This window comes from Gorilla gorilla, chromosome 1, assembly GCF_029281585.2.
Source record: "Gorilla gorilla gorilla isolate KB3781 chromosome 1, NHGRI_mGorGor1-v2.1_pri, whole genome shotgun sequence".
Lineage (NCBI taxonomy): Eukaryota > Metazoa > Chordata > Mammalia > Primates > Hominidae > Gorilla > Gorilla gorilla.
Window position 1 is genome coordinate 218,552,519 of NC_073224.2, and position 19,671 is coordinate 218,572,189.

A 19,671-nucleotide genomic window follows, 5' to 3' on the forward strand; every position below is an offset into this window, starting at 1 on the left:
GAGCCCTGCCTTTTTTTTTTTTTGAAATGGAGTCTCTCTGTCACCCAGGCTGGAGGGCAGCGGCGTGATTCAGCTCACTGCAACCTCCGCCTCCTCGGTCCAAGCGATTCTCCTGTCTCAGCCTCCTGAGTAGCTGGAATTACAGGTGCCCACGACCATGCCCGGGTAATTTATTTGTATTTTTAGTAGAGATGAGTTTTGTCATGCTGGCCACACTGGTCTTGAACTCCTGACCTCAGGTGATCCACCTGCCTTGGCCTCTCAAAGTGCTGGGATTACAGGTATGAGCCACTGCACCTGGCCCTTTTTTCTTTTGGAAACTTCTTGTTAGAGAGTAACAGAGACAGAAAAGCACATAGATCCTAAGGAGACTGCTCAATTTTTCACAACTGAACTACCCCCTCCTCCGTACCTAACCCTTACTAGCACCCAGAAGCTTCCCTGGTGCCCCTTTCCAGTCATTCCCTCCCCAAAGATAACACAAACCTAACTTCTGACAGCACAGGTCTAATTTTGTTTATTTTTTGAACTTTTTGTAAATGGAGCAATGCTTTAGGGCTTTCTAGTGGTTTGTTAAGTTACAAAAGGCCCATGAGGTACATTAACTCCTTAAATCTTTACAACAGTACAGTGAGGTGGGTAAGAATTATGAACCCCATTTTACAGAGGCAAAAACGGGAGCTCAGAGAGAAGAGAATATAATCACATTGCTGGCAAGTGGAGTGCCAGGATAACTGGGTTTCATTTTTGTGTGTCCCTGGATCTTCAATGTCTCTGCAGGCATCAGGCTATGATTCTTAGGAAGACACTTGAGGAATAGTCAGGAATCGGACACCAGGCCAGGGCAGCTGATAGTTTAAGTACCCCATGATGGAGGGGGGCTCTGGACCTTCAGGTCTGGTCACCTTTCAGACACGGCCAGACCCTCTCCTCTTCACCAGGCTCCCAACTGCTGCACTCAAGGAGCTTTTCAACCTCCCTGAGTCCTCCACACTGAAGAATTTGGAATGCTGCTGGAAGGAGGGAGCAACATCGAGTTATTTCCACAGAGCCCCTCCCCGCCCTCCAGGTTCCCAAACAAACTGCCCAGGAACAGATGGTACGCTTTTTTTTTTTTTTTTTTTTTTTTTTTTTTTTTTTTTTTTTTTTTTGAGACGGAGTCTCGCTCTGTCGCCCAGGCTGGAGTGCAGTGGCGCGATCTCGGCTCACTGCAAGCTCCGCCTCCTGGGTTCACGCCATTCTCCTGCCTCAGCCTCCCGAGTAGCTGGGACTACAGGCGCCCGCCACCACGCCCGGCTAATTTTTAGTATTTTTAGTAGAGACGGGGTTTCACCGTGTTAGCCAGGATGGTCTCGATCTCCTGACCTCGTGATCCACCCGCCTCGGCCTCCCAAAGTGCTGGGATTACAGGCGTGAGCCACCGCGCCCGGCCGATGGTACGCTTTAGAATGACTCTGTGTGCCCAGACACATCCAGGGCCACTCTGGGTCAGCACCTGGGCAAGGGTTGCAGTCAGTTGCTCCTCCTCTTCCTTGCTGGCAATAGGTTCTGTTTCCAAATTCACCCTGGTCACCCACCACTACAGCCTCCTCACCCCCGTTGGCTGATAGGCAGGATTCCCCGGGTCTTTCCCTCTGGCCTCACGAGCATTCTGTCTGGCCTAACGAACCCTTAGACATCCTTCAAAGCCCAAATCCCAATGCCGCCAGGATGTCTTTCTCCTGAACATACACTCATTATGCCCCCTACACAGTAGTTTCTCCTCAGCCCAACCCAAATATAGATGATCACAAAAGTCACACAACAGTCACACACAAAGACCACAGTGTCACCACACACACAATGTTTTTATCTCGATGTCTCTTGCAAACTGGGTTACACACAAAGTTGTACCAAATCACAGCCATGTCCCTCTTTTGTGTGGGCACGTACAACACACGCAAACTACACCACAAAAACCCAGGATTTTTTCTCAACTTGTTTACAACAGGGACACCACGTTTCTTTCTACCACATTAACATGCATGCACAACAGGACCCAAAAGTGGAGATCACACATCACACACACACACACAGGCAGGCCGTCTTCTGTTCCTTCCTCCTTCCCTTGCCCTCACAAAACCTACACGTGGAGACAGTGTCTCTCCTGGACCTGCAAATTCACACGCCTGGAGAGCCACGGCTCCTTCTCTCTGCTTTGCTACCATTCCCTCCCTCACCCCTCTATCACGGGGACACACACACACAGCAACAAACCCCAAATACAGCGGACACACACACACAGCAACGAACCCCAAATATAGCAGACACACAAACACACAGCAATGAACCCTAAATATAGCGGAGACACACACACAGCAACAAACCTCAAATATAGCAGACACACACACAGCAATGAACCCCAAATATAGTGGACACACACAGAACAACAAACCCCAAATATAGTAGACACTCACAGCAACGAACCCCAAATATAGCGACACACAGACACACGGCAACAAACCTCAAATATAGCGGACACAGGTTGTCCTGAAGTCCCTGGACGGCAACGAATCCCAAATAAATCAGTCAGGGCTTTCCTTCACATATAAACACACGGGCACGCGGAATCCACCCCTCCCCCACCTTCTGTCTCCTCATCTCTCTTCCTCTCTTACACACACACACACACACACACACACACACGGCAACAAACCCCAAATATACCGGACACACACACACAGCAACAAACCTCAAATACAGCGGACACACACACAGCAACGAACCCCAAATATAGCAAACACACACACACACATATACACACAGAGCAACAAATCCCAAATATAGTCAGGACTTTCCTTCACACATAAACACACGGGCACGCGGAATCCACCCCTCCCACCGTTTCTGTCTCCTCTTCTCCTCCCTCTTACACACACGCGCGCGCGCGCGCACACACACACACACACACACACACACACGCAGCTGCAGCGCCCCGGGTCACACTCCAGTGCAGGAGCCAGGCAGGAGACAAAGGTCGCCGAGGCTCCCGGCGCCCCCACCGGACACAGTCGAGCCTCTTCCCGGTTCTGCTAGCTCCCAACGCCGGTCTCGGCAAGGTCTGGACCCTGCGCCCCGAAGCAACAACTCCCGCCTGCTCCCGCCCTCCAGGGTCCCCGCGCAGCCCGGGCAGGCGGCTCCCAGCGCGCCAAGGGTTAAGGGCCCGCGCGGGCGCGGGGAGTGCAGCCTCAGGCCGTGATTGGCTGCGCCACCCAGGCCCCGGCCCCCGCGCCCTGCCATTGGCCCCGCGGCGGCCCCGCCCCTCCGGCACTCGGCGCCGAAGCCGCGAGCTCGCCCGCTGGAGCTGGGCGCGCCGCCTGGGCCAGGCAGCCGAGCCGTCCGAGCAGCTGGGCTGGGAGCCGGGAACCCAGAGCTGGGAATCGGGAGCCGGGCGCGGGGAGCTGCGCGAAGCCGGGGCGGAGCACGCGAGCTATGGTGAGTGCCGCGCGCGGAGGTGTGGTCCGGTCCAGCCCAGCCTCGACGGTCGCGGGCAGCGGTGCCGCGGGTGGCACCCGGGGCCGCCCTGGCTCGCGGGGGGCTGGGCGCCGGCTGCAGCAGCAGCCCCCGCCCGGCTCTCGGAAGGCGTGGAGTCGGGGAGCGCCCGGGCAGAGCGCGGCTCTCCCGGCGGCGCTGCGCTTGGTCCCGTCGGGGGCGGCCGCGCCGAGCTTGGTTCTGGTCCCAGCCGGATGTGGGGGGCTCGGGGTCCCCGGTTCGCTTTGGGGACGGTTGCTGCGGTCTGTTTTGGGTTGTCCTGAAGTCCCTGGACTCAGCTTGGCTTGGAGACTCAGGGCAGCCGGGCTGGGTCGGGCTCGCGGGTGGCGGCGATTTCGAGGTGCCTGGATGCAGCTGGACCTGAGCGTCTCGGGACACTGAGGTCGGTCTGGGGCTCGCCTTGGGGCACTGTGGGTGGCCATGCCCGGCGCATTCGGAGGGCTAGGTTGCGGCCCTCTGAGACTGCTGATCCAGCTGTGGCCTAAGGGGTGTATGTGGTGGCGACGCAGCTAGGTCGGTGCTGTCAGAGACCAGGGGACACTCAGGGGCCCTGCACCCAGCGATGCGGTCTCCCCAGCATCTCCCGGTGATGGGTCCTCAGAGGAGGGGCTTGCTGAGGCCGAGTGCTGACTGCGATAGGCAGGAGTACCAGGGAGAAAGGGAACTGGGGAGGGGCGTTTCATGGGGCTCTCTAAAGCCCCAGAAGAGAAATCCATTTGATCCAGGCTGGGCTTCCTGGGGGGGGCTGTTGGGAGGGGCATTGTCCCTGGACCCCAAGAGCAAAGGCCTTTGTCCACTTGTCCAGGGCCGGGTGCCGGCCTCTCCATCACGGGAAGGGAGCCATCTACTTCTCTTTGGTTTCTTTCCCTATAGACGAGCCACTCGGATTCCCTCTCCTAGTTCTGTTCTGTGCCCTGTGAAGTGGGTCCAAGTCACCATGTAGGGCTGAGGAGGGCATGTGCCTGGGATGGTGGCTGCCAGTACCTGTGATCCAGCCACCGCCACTTCTCTGTGATGATGCTGCCAAGCCCGAGGGCACCTGGATGGGAGCAGGACGGGACCCCCTGTAAAGCCGAAGAGTCCCACAGTGGTTCCCAGCCCCTGCTGTGCCCAGAGCTGGAGTCCCCTTACAACCCCCCCATCTCTCCCTTCCAAGGCCTCTTCTCACCCAGCTAGGGTCTTCCTCGCTTAGGCACCGCCAGTTGCCTCACTAGAGTCAGAAGTGGTGGAATTATGGCTTAGTTCTATACCTGAAGGTGCTTAGAGACCACGTGGGACTCAACCTACCTCCTCCATTAGGAATCTCCCCGGTAATGCCCCGCCCAGACGGTTTCCGACACAGGGAGTGCACTATCTGTGGACCAGCACTGGATTTAAAGTCTCAGTGTATGGGCACCAAAAGGCCGTGAGACTTTGAGGTTGTATGATCCCCTCTGCCTCTAAGCCCACCCTGAGTTACTCATAAAATTTTTTCTTCCTTAAAAACCACCAAAGAGAGAAAGAGGTCCCCTCACTTTGCCTTGGTGACACTTTATAGATCCTTACAACTGAAGAAGCCCACCAGCCCATTGTGAAGAGTCCAGGCTTTGGCATCACACCAATTTGTGTTTGAACCCCATCCCCTCCACTTCCCCACAGGGACTTTGGTCTAGTTGAAGCATCACCCTTGAGTTTCAGTTTCCTCATCTGCAAGATGAGATGATAACACTTATCTCCAAAGGGTGAGATAACCCAAGTGAGAGTGCTTTGCTTCAGTACTGCTTAGTTTTCTTTTCCAAGCTTGAGCCCACGCTGGGAAGTTCTACCTAACATCTAACCTATTTGCCCCAGGGGTTGTCTCTGGAATCCAAAACAAAAGTCTGTCATCCATCTGTCCAGGGCTATGGGCTGGCTTTTCCAGCACAGGGACAGAGGCCACCTATTTGCTGGTCTGGAAGACGAATGAAAGTTTATCATGTTGTAGGGAGGAGACCGCGATACTTTCGTCTGTCATTCAGCCAGGATGTGTTGAACACTTACTCTAAGCCAAACCCCATGTGAGGGAGGAAAGAATTGACTGAATAAACAGTGTTATGGGAGCTTCCACCAGGCCATAAATGTCTGCACTGGTCCTCAGACTTTTTGGCACGCCCTTGGAGAGGTAGAAATATGCCAGGCAGGGGCTCTCTCCAAGCTGGAGAGACGAGAGAAAGCTTCAAGGAGCAGGTGACATCTGAACTGGAAGGGGTGTCCCGGGAGGGGGACCTGTGTGACAGAGGAGCAGAGGTGTGAGTGCACAGGACAGGCTCCTGGAAAGGCCAGAATGGGGCTGCTCTGGCACCTGACTATGAAACGGCCAGGAAACAAAAGAGACAGAGGGCAAAAAGGTTGCTGGGGCCAGAGAGTACTAGGCTGAGGAAGTCCACGGTGGATTGTTGACCGGCGGTGCGTGCATGGGGTGGAGGCTGATGTCAGGCCTCCCTGGCTCCTGTCATTTTAATTTCCTCTAAACATTGGTTCCTGTGTTGTCATTCCTGAGGCAGGGGTGATTCGGGACTGATCAAGTGTTTATTCCCTGGATCTCCTGCTCCGCGGCTTTTAAACAAATCCAGCACTCACTTCTTTGCAGTGTGGCCAAGTTGTCCTTGGCCCCTGGGTTCCTAATGGGGCGCGTTTGCAGGGCGTGTGTGTGTGTGTGTGTGTGTGTGTGTGTGTGTATCTGTGTGTGTCTGTGTGTCTGTGTGATGTGTTTCCTGTTGTCCTCACTGAATCTCCCTGATGGTCACCAGCTCCCCACCCACGTCTCTAACCCCTTGGCAGGGAGTCAGTGCTGTTCTTAAGGGCCTCGGATGGACCCTCTCCCCCTGCTTTCTCCCAGTGCAAGCCGTGGGCCGAGGGTTCTGAGGAGGCTTTTTATATCTCCTGCCTCCGGTTGTACTCAAACCACCCTGCAGCAGGCACAGAGAGGTGAAGGAGGTTGCCCAGGGTCACAGAGCAAGATAGTATCAGAACAGGCACAAACCTCCTGGACTTTTGGAGGGGTAACCTGGCAGACAGTTTGGGGAAGGAGATCCAACCCATCATCCCCCATCTGCAGCTGTGGCACCTTGAGAATGTTCCTTCACATTCCAAGCTGGGGCTGAGTTGAGGCTACCGCTGAGGGTTGGGAATGTTCTTTACTATACAGCAGTTGAGTTGAGAACAGGGCCCAGGGTTTTGGTTTGAATCCTGATGTACTACCAGCTTGCTGTGTGACCTTGGGTCAGCCATTCCCCGGCTCTGTGCCCCCTTTCCTACAAAGTGGGGCAGATTTGCTCCACTTCTCCAGATATTGTGAGGATACAATGTAGGTAGAAACACTGTGGGAACTATTAAGAATGGGAGGGAGTCCGGGGGCAGTGGCTAACACTTGTAGTCCCAGCATTTTGCGGGGGCGAGGCGAGAGGATCACTTGAGGCCGGGAGTTCAAGATCAGCCAGGGCAACATAGTGAGACCCTATCTTAAAAAAAAAAAAGTAGGGAGAAGCGTTACTGTTTGAAGATAGGAGACTAACCACATGCCCCCACGTCACTCTGGTGCCTCTCAGCCACTCCAGATGGGGCTCCCAGAGCACAGTGCGTACTTCACCCTGGGCAGCCTGTGCCCCTGCTGGTGACTGGGCTACTGAGGCCTCCTTACATTGCTACACTCTTTTGGTAAACAAGGATGTTGTTACCTTTTGTTAAAGAATAAATACATTGTTTTCCCTGCACAGTTGGGGAGGCCAGGGGAAGAACAGGATTTGAGGCATGAGAGGGCTACAAGGTGGGCTTGGCAGAATGTTCTGGGCGTTAGCCCAGAAAACCAGCTTGGCCAAGTCCACACTTTCATGTCTACGGTGAGAGAGGAACCGTAGGCAAATGTTTACAATTTTTTGTGCTTCTGCTCAATTTTTTTCTCTCCACTTGACTGGGTAAGCCCCCTGCCATAGTCAAAGGGCTTCATTCATTTGTTCATTCATTCACTCACCAAACAAGTCTGCCTGGCACAACACGAGGCATGGGGGCCGTGGTCAGTGTGAGTGAGACTGATAGGTCTCTCTCTCCCACAGTCTGATGGACAGGCAGGCAGACAGATACAGAGCAGGAAATTACAAGCGCAATTACTGTTGTCAGGGAGACACGTGGGGGGCTGTGGGAGTGGACCGGGAACCTGACCTGAGGATCAGAAAAGGCTCCCTGAGCACATGGCATTAAAATCATAACCTAAAGAGTGAGTGGGACTGGGAAGAGTGTTGGGGGGCGGGGGGTGGAGGGAGCAGAATGTGCAAGAGTACAGACCGCTGTGCCTTCAGGGATGGTTCATCTGGAGGCGCGGAGGACTGTGCTTAGGAGGTGGCCCCGGAGGGTGCACTCAGGGATGGTCATATGAAGGACCTGGGGCTCAATCCTTAGGGCAGTGGGGAGCCACTCAGGAGTTTATTTTTTAAATTTAATTAATTTACTTATTTATTGAGACGTAGTTTCGCTCTGTCACCCAGGCTGAGTGCAGTGGTGCAATCTCAGCTCACTGCGGCCTCTGCCTCCCTGGTTCAAGTGATTCTCCTTAGTCTCCCGAGTAGCTGGGATTACTGGCGTGCCACCATGCCCGACTAACTTCTGTATTTTTTTAGTAGACACCAGGTTTCACCATGTTGCCCAAGCTGGTCTTGGATTGCTGACCTCAAGTGATCCACCCGCCTCAGCCTCCCACAGTGCTGGGATTACAGGTGTGAGCCACCGCACCCAGCCTACTGAGGAGTTTAGAGTCAGGGAAGTGACATGGTCCGATTTGCATTCTGAGACGGTCACAGGCTGCTTTGTGGTGAGTGAGTAGAAGGAGTGAGGCCGAAGGCTGGGAAACCAGTGAGGAGGCGCCTGAAGTGGCCCTGGGAGAAAGGTGGTGCTGCAGGCACCATCCAGTCCTCCTCTAGCCCAAACCACACCCCTGGCATGCTGCCCAGAGCAGGCAGTGAAGACAGAAGGAGGCTGTGGCCCCAGACAGAGGTCCCACACAGCCCCTTCTCCTGAATGTATTGACCCTTCCCCTCATCCTTTCAGGCAGATAACCAGCCAAGGGCCCTGGTCTCCAGAGCCTTTAATAGAGGAGAAAGAACAAGTTCCCAGATTGCTCTGAAATAAGGTAGAAAATGCTATGTGCCAACCTGGGGATGCAGCTCCAGAGTCATCCTGCCCATAGGTGTGTATCAGGGAAGGCTTCCCATAAGAGGTGTTAACACTTGGTGGAATGCTTCCTAGACGCCAAGTTTTGGACACATAAAAAATTAGGAGGGGGGTTCACTTGTCCTTGAAGAGTTAATAGTCTGAGGGGCACAGTTTAATGAACAACCAGTGCTGGCGGAACCCCACTGTCAGGGTGGCACTGGAGTCCAGGACTAGGGGCCTGCCCTTTCCTTGGGCCCCTGAGGGCAGGGTGGCTGGGATGCCCCAGGCCTGTCTTGGTGGGCTGACAAGCCTAGGAATGGCTCCCTCCTCCCAACAGGGCCCCTTCGGACTTCCTGGGGGTAGGTGTAAACAGGGGAGCAAATTTCTAGAGAGCATTCAGGAAATCGGCTAGGTGGGGATCTAACATCAGGGAGGTGGGCCTGGCTTCTGGGCCTTCTAAAGACGGTAGAGCGCTTGTATGAGACAGGGATTAGGAACCAACTTCGAGGCCCCTGTTTGACAAGTGGGAAGACTGAGAGACAAAATGAGCATCTACTGTGTGCCTGGCACTTAAATGTAATCTCTGCTCTTCACACCAACCCCAGGGAGGAGGGTGAGCCTTATTTCAGAGTTGTAAAAGCTGAGGCTCAAAGGTCACTTAGGGAATTAAGGACGGGAGCTAGACAGTGGCTCCCCGATTCCTCTAGATTATTATGGCTTCAGTCCCAAGCTGCCACTCAGTTTGGCAGAAACTTGGCCTTCCTGGGAAAGCCCACTGGGACAGGGATAGGACTGTTGAGCCGGTAGCCAGAGGCGTTGAGAGCTCACTGGGGCTGGACACTGGCCAGGCTCAAATGCTGGTTATTTATTGTTCACCTTTGCACCGCACTTGACAGTTAGACCTTTTCTTCCCCATTCACCGACTGTTCTTGGATTCCCACTGCCAATCAGTAGCAGAACTAGAACTTGAACTCAGGCCTTGTGACTCCCAGCCCAGTCCCCTGCCCTGAGATCCCCAGCTCCCCAGCTCAGATAACAGCCCCTCCCTGTCTGGCACCACCTGGTCCCCTGGCCTGGGTCTCCACTACCCCCCACCCCTAACACCTGATGTCCCAGCCTTTCTGACCACATAGCCCTCTAAGCAGGAGGAGCAGCCCCTGGCCCAGAAGCCTCCTCTCCCCATCCTCCTCCCACAAGCTCCCTTCCCTCCTTGGCTGGGAAGGCAGGAGGGTGGGCCTGGGGCGGCAGCCAGGCAGAGTTAGGTTACAGTGTAAACACAGTCATGTCAATATTTACCTCTGCCTGGAACCAGAGCCTCCCACCTCCCTGCCTGACTCCCTCCAGCTGCCCATCCAGCTGCACGTGGCCCGCTCCCAGGCTCTGATCTGGTCATTGAAAGCAAGGCCAGGGTGGCTTCCAGCCCAGGCTCTGCCACTAATCCTTGTCCTCCTGAACCACGGTCTCCCTTCGTGGGCCTCAGTCTTCCCATCTGTGAAATGACATGGCTGGAGCAGACCGACTCCAGGGCCGTCTTCAGTAATGACATGCAGGATGACAAGTATAATACTCTCATTCAGAGGATAGACTCGAAGTTGTGCACATCTGGGTTTGAATCCCAGCCCCACCACTTCCTCACTGTGAGACTCGGGGCAAGGCACCTAACCCCTTTGAGCTCCACTTTCTTCCTCTGTAAAATGAGAGCCTAGCAGTACCCGTTTTGTTTGTTGGTGAGGATTCATGAGCTATGTTTGTAGCACTTGGCACAGGGTAAGGTTTGATTAAATAGTCATGGTGGTGGTTGTGATTCCAGATAAACATTTTGTGATTCTCTGAATCCAGACACTTGGTTGCGTCACTTGGAAACTGGAGCCAAGGGTGGGGACTCTAACCTCATGTCCTCCTGGTCCTCTGAGAGGCCACAGGCTGGGCTGGGGTGTCCAGGGGTTGAGAAAGCTCCTTGGTCAATACCACACACACCCCCAGCTGCCTGGCCATTGGAGTCCCTTCTTATTGGGCGGAGGTCCAGGGCTGAAATGTCCTCAGAGCTATGTGGCCATGAGAGGGATGAGGGAGGGCAGAGGGGGCAGAAGGGGAAGGAAGGACTCATTTCCTCAGCAGCTCTTTCACAGAAGCTTCGAGTCCATTACACACATGAGCTGTTCCTTCCAGCACTGGAGAGGAGGGGGCGAGGGGCGAGGACTGGCTGCCTCCAGGTGCCACATCTGAGCAGGCAGTGTGGGGAGGAGAGGGCAGGGAGGCGGGGTCTGCCTGTGCAGCAGGAGTGGGCCTTGGAGACTGATGGGCCCAGGTTCAAACCTGGCATCCTCACTTTTTGCATTGTCACCTTGGACAGTGTGTCACCTCTCCAAGCTTTATTCTCCTGTCTCTAATATGGAGCTCCTGGGGCAGTATTTTGCCCAGTAGTTAGAAACGCTCAATCAGATCCTGTTTCAGAGTAGCCCAGCTGAGGGCTGGCACATACAGAGGACTCAGTCGGTGTCACCTGCTGTTGTTGTCATGACTGTTACGATGATGACACAGGATGCCAGACTGGACCTCATGAGGGCAGAGATTGTACGTTTCTAAAAATTGTGGTATAGTATAATTTACTTAAGTAATGTATGCATATCTTGTACAGCTCACGTTTTACAAATGCACACACCTGCATACTACCTGGACCAAAGTGTGAACCATTCCCACAGTTCCCGTGTGCCTCCTCCATCAGTCCCCAGCAGCAGGTGGCCACTGGCCCTCTAGTTTGGCCTGGTTTTGAGCTTTCTCTGTGTGGATTCATTCATGTGTGCTCTTCTGTGCCTGGTTTTCTTCAGCTTTGGACAGCACGGAATGTTTGAGGTTTGTCCGTGTCGCCTGTACCAGCATCTGCTCCTTTTTAGGCTGAGTCGTGCTGCATTGGGTGGATGTACGTGTAAATGTCCGTGGCTGACATTTGGGTTGATTCCAGCTTGAGGCTGCTGTGACATTCTCGTATGTATCTCTTTGCAGACCTCAGCACTCATTTCTTTGGGGCACATACTTAGGAGTGCAACTCCTGGGTCAGAGGGGCAATGCGTGTTTAACTTTCTTTTTTTGTTGTTGTTTTTTTGAGATGGACTTTCACTCTTGTTGCCCAGGCTGGAGTGCAGTGGTGCAATCTCGGCTCACTGCAAGCTCTGCCTCCCAGGTTCAAGCGATTCTCCTGCCCCTGTCTCAGCCTCCCAAGTAGCTGGGATTACAGGCGTTTGCCACAACACCAGGCAAATTTTTTCTTTTTTTTAGACGGAGTCTCGCTTTGTCCCCCACACTGGAGTCTCGCTCTGTCGCCCAGGCTGGAGTGCAGTGGTGCAATCTCGGCTCACTGCAAGCTCCACCTTCTGGGTTCACGCCATTCTCCTGCCTCAGCCTCCTGAGTAGCTGGGACTACAGGTGCCCGCCACCACGCTTGGCTAATTTTTTTGTATTTTTAGTTGAGACAGGGTTTCACTGTGTTAGCCAGGATGGTCTCAATCTCCTGACCTCGTGATCCGCCCACCTCGGCCTCCGAAAGTGCTGGGATTACTACAGGTGTGAGCCACCATGCCCAGCCACAGCCGACTAACTTTTTGTATTTTTAGTAGAGATGGGGTTTCACCATGTTGGCCAGGCTGGTCTCGAACTCCTGACCTCAGGTGATCTGCCCACCTCGTCCTCCCAAAGTGCTGGGATTACAGGTGTGAGCCACTATGCCCGGCCTCAGTGAATGTTTCTTGTTGTTTTGTTTTTGAGACAGGGTCTCTCACTCTGTCACCCAGGCTGGAGTACAGTGGCATGAACACAGCTCACTGCAGCCTTGAACTTATGGGCTCAAGTGATCTTCCCATCTCAGCCTCCTGAGTAGCTGGTACCACAGGTGCACCACCACACCCAGCTAATTTTTTGATTTTTTTTGGTAGAGACAAGGTCTCACTATGTTGCCAAGGCTGGTATTGAACTCCTGGGCTCAAGTGATTCATCCACCTTAGCCTTCCATGGTGCTGGGATTACAGGTATGACACTGCCTGTCTCAAGTGTTTTTTGAAAGAAGGAAGAAATTTGAGTCCTTTCTTTGTCTTAATGCCCCAGATTCACTCTGTGGCCCTGCCCCTGCCCCCAGGGCCTGGCAGCTCTGGGCTGGCACTCTGCCCAGACCCTGGGCTTTGGGCTTCGCCTGCTATTCCGCAGGGTAGGGAAGGGCCCCCCTCCCTGGAGACCCACTGATTGGCTGTGTGACCTCAGGCAAGTCCCTTCCCCTCCATAGTCCTCACTTTCCCCTTCCGTCAAGCACTGGGTAGGTCGAAGCTTCCCAGCTCGCTGTGTCTGTGGTCTCCCTCATTTGGGAGCCTTTGCTCCCCGTGTTTGGTGACTCTTCTCCCCCAGGGTCTCACCCACCCCAGGCAGGAGCTCAGCTGGCCTGTAGCTTGCAGAAGGACCATTTGGGAAAGCTGGTGGGCCCTTCATTCTTGGTACCCGCCCTAAGAGCCTCACTGCGACTCTGTCCACCCTGGGTGAGAGCCCTCCAGAGTAGGCCCCCAGCCGTGAGAGCCCCACCCACTGAGGCTTGGCATCAGGTCGCCCTGGGTCTGAACCCTGCTATTCCCTGGCTGTGGGACTTTGGGCGGCTCACTCCACCTGTCAGAGCTGCAGCGTCCTCATCTTCAGGGTTGTGAGCACCCAAGGAGGCCCTGCCTCGTTGTGGGGACAGAAGAGAATGGAGCAGTCACATGCCTGCCCCTAAGGAGCTGCACTCTAGGGGAGGAAGCTGGAGACCAAACAGGCAAAGCCACCCACCAGAAGGATCACTCCGAGAGAAGAAAGGAGAGAAAACAGGGCAATGTGGTGGAGAGCGGCTGTGAGGGGAGGGAGCCTCTCTAGAGGAGCGGCCAGGAAAGGAGGTGACGTCTGAGCTGGGACCTGAAGGTTGAGGAGGGGGCAGCCGGGGAAAGACGGGGGGCGGGGGAGATGAGAGTTCCCGGCTGCCGGAACAGCAAGTTTGGCACATGTAGGGGGTGAACGCTGGTGTGGCCGGGCAGAGGCAGTGGAGGGTGGAGGGAAGGCTAGGGAGAGGTGGGCCTGGAGGGGCAAGCCATGGACAGCCTTGTCTGTGGGGCAGGGGTCAGCATTTCGTTCTAATAGTGGTGGGAAGCCACTGGAGGACCCCACGTTGAGGGGCGACTGGGCTTGGTTTCTGTTTGGAAAGACCTTGGCTGCTGTGTAGAGCATGGACTGTAGGGGGCAGGAGGGAGGCAGGAGCGCGGGCCTCAGGATATTCGTCTGTCCTGAGGCTGAGGAGGCGTAGGTTTCTGCGGGATCTGGGATTTTGGCTGCTACTTCAGGGATGGGAGAGAGGTAGCCAGGCATCCCAGATGCTTCGAGACCTTGCTGGCAGCAGAGCACAGTGGGCAAAAGTTACCCGTGGAGCCAGACAGACCTGTCTGAACCTCCACTTCAACTCAGCCTTCCGGGGTGGGCTTGGGATTCTCCCAGAGTGACCAGTTCCCACCATCCCAGCCCCTGGGGACCCAGAGAAACAGAGCCAGAGGGCGTTGAGCTGGAGCCTGCCTCCCTCGCTTCCGCACACCCTGCCGAGAAGTGAGGGCATAGGAAGTGAGGGCCGCAAGGGGATGCCCAGCGCCTCTGCTCCAGGGCTGCTGTTCACACGGCCACGCTGGGGGGAATCCTGTGGCTTTGTGGTTCCTTGTTTCCTGGGCTGGTCTGGGGTGGAAGATGGCCATGAGAAAGCGGCACTTCATCTTCCTTCGCCCCTGAGTGTTCAGTGGGTGGTTACTCGGCATCCTGTTGGGCTTCCGGTGTGGTGGCTGGGAGCCAGAGAGAGGAGGGCATGAGAGCTCACAGAGTCACAGGAGGTGGGACTTGGAGGTCATCGAGGCCAACTTCCTCATAGGGCAGACCAAGGCTCAGAAGGGGAAAGAGACTTACCTGAGGCTATACAGCAGGTTAGAGGCAGGACTTAGACCCTGATTCCAGACTCCTCATGCAGCACTCTTTCTAGGTAAGATGGAGGCATGGAGGTTTTGGAGCCAGACAGATGTGGGTTGTAGTCCCAGCTCTGTCACTTAGTCCCAGCTCGGTGACCTTTGGTGAGTGACCATCTCTGAGCCTCGGTTTTCTCCTCTATGAAATGGGATGATGGTGGCACCTTTCTCATAGTCGTGTTGTGAAAAGTGGGTGATAATGTATGACAGGTTGTAAAGCTCACAGGACGGTGCACGGAGTTGGCCCTTGGGGGGTGGGAGCTGTTATTACCTTTGTGGCTCCGTCATTGTTTTTTTTTTTTTTTTGAGACGGAGTCTCGCTCTGTTGCCCAGATTGGAGTGCAGTGGCACGATCTCAGCTCACTACAACCTCCACCTCCTGGGTTCAAGCAATTCTCCTGCCTCAGCCTCCCAAGTAGTTGGGATTACAGGCAGGTGCCACCATGCCTGGCTAACTTTTGTATTTTTTAGTAGAGACGGGGTTTCACCATGTTGGCCAGGCTGGTCTCCAACTTCTGACCTCAAGTAATTTGCCTGCCTCGGCCTCCCAAAGAAGTTGGGATTATGGGCGTGAGCCACTGTGCCCAGCCCGTGGCTCTGTCATCCTAACCTCCTGAAGCACCAGAAAGAATGGCTGCATGCTGGCCCTCACATATGCTGTTTTCTGATGAACGCGGTTAGGGAGGGAAGATGAGAATGGGCCATGGTTGGCCCATCTCTCTGCTACTTATTTTATTTCCCCACTATATTTGAGAGACTCCTTAGCCAGGCCACACTACTACCCACCCACCCCCACCCCTCCCCCCACCCCACACACACACGGCTCTGGTGGGCTGGAGCTGTGCTGTCTGCCTTCAGCCCAAATAGGGGTGGGGAAGGTGGAGGCACTAAGTGCAGGTCCCGGGTGAAAAACTGGGCAGCTCCCCCCACCTTCTGCATCAGATCCCTACCACGCACCACCAATACCTGTTTGTTCAGTGTGACCTAGTGGTTAAGACCAAGGGCCATGGGATCAACTTGAGCTTGAACCCTGGATCTGCCATTGAATTGTCACCAAGGACTTTTAGCAGGCGTGTCTTCTTCTCTGAGCCTTGGATTTCCCATCTGTGAAGTGAGGATAACAGTCCCTCCCAGGACGACTGCAAATATTCAGTGAGAGGAGCAGCACTCAGAGCATGCATGGTGCATATCTGGTGCTAGACTCCAAGAATTGGATGGCACTAATATTGTAACAATGTTGACACATGTCCCAATTGTTTCTCTTTCCATAGCTGTTCTTAGAAACTTACTTCACCATCCGCCCACCCCACCCCCATCCTGTGTTCCCACAGCCCCTTTCCCTCTAACTCCTCGCCTGACTGACTTCTCTCAGGGTCACCTTGGACTGAAATCTTTCTCCCCCTCCCCTCCCCTCCCCTCCCCTCCCCTCCCCTCCCATTCCCTTCCCTCTCCTCCGCTCTCCTGTTTCCTCCCCTCCCCTTCCCTCCCCTCTCTCTCCTATCTCTCTCCCCCCCTCCTCCCCCCTCCCCCTGGACTAACACAGATCAAGAGTTCAAGCTCTGGCCCAGCCTGCCTGGGTTTGAATCCCAGCTCTGCCATTTACTGGAGCAGCCTCAGGCAAAGTACTTAATTCTTAGCCTCTATTTCTGCATAAGTAAAATGGGAATAAGGATAGTGCCAAGCTTAGAGAGTTGTTTAAATAAGCGACGAGATTCTTGTAAAGTGCCAGGATCAGTGCCTGCAGTACACTAAGTGCCTAATAAATGTCACCTGATTTATTACTAGACAGGGTTCTGATGGAGCAGAGCCCCTGCCTTTTCACCTCTGCGTTCCCAGTGTCTGGCAGGGATGGGATTGGAAGGGATGCGGGCTCTCTAGGGGTTTGTACTATGGCATTGGAGAGTTGCCTTCCCAGTGAAGCAGGCCTCTCCAGAAAGGGGAGGGGACTCGGGCCACATCTTAAGCTTGTCTGTCTGGCAGATATTTCCCACAACCCTGCTGCATACCACTGGGTGCTGAGGATGGGGTGGGGGAGGGTGCAGTAAGGCTGCCCTTAGTGAGCTCAAGTCCACAGAGGAAAGTGGGACAAAATGGTCCTGATACTATCAGAGAATGACCAGCCCAGGGCTGGCAGGTTGCTTCTGAGGAGGCTCCTGGGAGTGGTGATGTTTGATGTTTCCTTGTGGGAGTGACATAGTAGTAACTTCTGTCTGCATTAGGGCTTTATTCAGTAATCCTCCATTCTTTCCTACCCGCGGTGTTTACTAGTCTTAGCAGTAATAATAATAGTGTTTCTTGAGTGTTTGCTGTGTGCCAGGTACAGCGCTAAATATTTTATGTTATAAATTTACTTAATCTTCACATCAACCCTGTGAGGTACTTATTATTGTTATTCCTGTTTTGTAGGTGGGAAAACTGAGGCACAGAGAGGTAATGTATCTCTCCTGTCAGTCAGTAATTGGCAGAGCTAGAGTGGAACCTGGGCAGTTTTGGCTACAGAGTCTATGCTTTTTTTTTTCTTTTCTTTTTCTTTTTTTTTAGCGAAGTCTCACTCTGCCTGTCACCCTGGCTGGAATGCAATGGCACCATCGTGCATCATGGCTTACTGCAACCTCAACCTCCCAGACTCGAGCGATCCTCCTACCTCAGCCTCTCGAGTAACTGAGACTACAAGCATGCACCACCATACCCGGCTAAGTTTTTATTTTTTAATTTTTTAATTTTTTTGAGACAGAGTCTCACTCTGTCGCCAGTCTGGAGTGCAGTGGCACGATCTCGGCTCATTGCAATTTTCACCTCCCAGGTTCAAGCGATTCCTCTGCCTCAGCCTCCTGAGTAGCTGGGACTACAGGGGCTGCACCACCACGCCCGGCTAATTTTTGGATTTTTAGTAGAGATGGGGTTTCACCATGTTGGCCAGGATCGTCTCGATCTCCTGACCTCAAGTGATCCACCCGCCTCGGCCTCCCAAAGTACTGGGATTACAGGCATGAGCCACCGTGCCTGGCCTAATTTTTTTGTAGAGACGGGGTTTGCTATGTTGCCTAGGCTGGTCTCAAACTTCGGGCTCAAGCGATCGTCCTGCCTCGGACCCCCAAAGTTTGGGATGACAGGCGTGAACCACCACCCCTGGCTGAATCCAACTTGTGCTTCCTCCATAACTGATTTCTACCCAGCTGGTCGTAGTCCTTATGATCAGCCAGTCTCATGGACTCTGAGCGCCTCACCTTCCATGAGAGTCCTTTGCAGCCAGCAAAGGGAAGAAATTCATCTTAGGTCTTCCTGTATGGCCTGTGTTCAGCATCAGCTGAGGGGTGAGCGGATAGGGACCTTCAAGGAAGGGGGTGTGGAAGTTTAAGACCCAGAAAGGAAAGGACCTGAGTCAGGAGGAAGAAGAAGGATTAGCCTAGGAAGCATTTAATGGGGAGAGAAAGGAAACTCAGAAGGCTGAAAAAGTTGGAATTCAAACTGAAGCAACATTTGCTGAGTACGTTTCCTGTGCCAGGCATGGCAGTGTCTGTGCCTTCCAGGAGCTCCCAGGCCTGTGGGAGAGATAGATAAATTAGCAGGTAAATTGCTGAATAGTATTTGGTGAGGTCAGCTAGGGGCGGTAGCTCACACCTGTAATCCCAGAACTTTGGGAGGCTGCGATGGGTGGGTCACTTGAGGCCAGGAGTTCGAGACCAGTCTGGGCAACATGACAAAACCCCATCTCTACAAAAAATACGAAACAATTAGCTGGGCATGGTGGCACGCGCCTTTGGTCCCAGCTACTCAGGAGGCTGAGAATCACTTGAACCCGGGAGGCAGAGGTTGCAGTGAGTGGAGATCATGCCACTGCACTCCAGCCTGGGTGGCAGAGGGAGACTCTGTCTCAAAAAAAAAAAAAAAAAAAAAAAACTATTTGGCGAGTATGTGGGCAGGAGCCTTTAAAGGCCCAGTAACTTGGTCCGGGGAGGTGATGTTTCAGTTGGGTCTTGAAGGATGAGTAGGAGTTTGCCAGCCAGGCAAAGCTAGTAGTAGCAGAGCCAGAATTTAAACCTGAACAGTCTGGCTCCAGAGTCTGTGTTCTTTCCTGCGGCATGCTTGGCCCTGCTGCCCTACAAGGCCTAGCCTTGGGAGGTGAGACTCTGGGTCCTGGGTCACTCCACGTGAGCCCTAAATTACATTTTCCCATCCAATTTCTGCTTTTGCTCTTCACAAATTCCCACTCTCTCCCCCTTCTGCAAGGGTGGTTGGGAGTTGACTAGCCTTGTAGGCAGTCTGTGTCTCTCTAAGTGACTAGGATTTGTGGTGTGCTGAGAAGGGTACACAGATTCTACCCGCAGTTCTCCTGTGGCAGGTAGGAGGCACAGACAGACAGAGAAGCATTTCCTGTTTTGTTTTTCCACTGTTTGCCCCGAGCACATGAACTGTGCTTTGCATAAGGCACCTCCTCAGATCATTGTAACAATCCTGGCAGGTAGAGGTAATTTACTGCCGTTTTAAGCATGAGAAAGGTGACTCACAGAGGTTGAGCCATGTGTCCAAGGTCACACAGCTAAGCCAGTAAGTAGAGGGACTGGAATTTGCACCTCGATCTAACTGCAAGGCCTGTACTCGTGTTTTTAAGCCATCAGGAAGAATACCAGGTTATGAAGGCCACACCCCTTTCTGGTGAGTCTCACCTCTGTGCTGGTAATCAGGACACCCAGGAATTGCAAGTTAGCGGTAGCAAGCATAAGGTTGCATTGATTTCAGTGCTTCTCAACGGACATGTGCATGAGAATCATCAGGAATGCTGGTTACAAATGCAAGTTTCATTGCCCTCATCCTAGAGGTTCTAACTCAGTAAGTGTCGGGGGGAGGGTCCAGGAACCTACATTTCCAGCAGAATGCCTGATTCTGATGCTGGTGGACCATAGAATATGCTAGAAATCCTAATTTATTACATGTCTTCTCTGGGTCCAACACTATCCTGGGCATTTTA

General features: G+C 53.8%; 1 protein-coding gene across 2 annotated transcripts in view; it reads left to right on the top strand.

Moving 5' to 3' along the window:
* Nucleotides 1–3,296: 3,296 nt before the first annotated feature.
* The window catches only part of ECE1 (endothelin converting enzyme 1), a 129,350-nt gene continuing 112,975 nt past the window's right edge, over nucleotides 3,297–19,671 (top strand). The window contains exon 1 of one of the 2 annotated variants that reach the window (XM_031009777.3): nucleotides 3,297–3,474. In XM_031009777.3, coding sequence (XP_030865637.1) covers nucleotides 3,472–3,474 — 3 coding nt within the window. In that variant the 5' untranslated portion in view covers nucleotides 3,297–3,471. Of the gene's footprint in view, nucleotides 3,475–3,554; nucleotides 3,914–19,671 lie in introns of those variants that run through there. The other variant, XM_055387005.2, reaches the window with a different exon arrangement.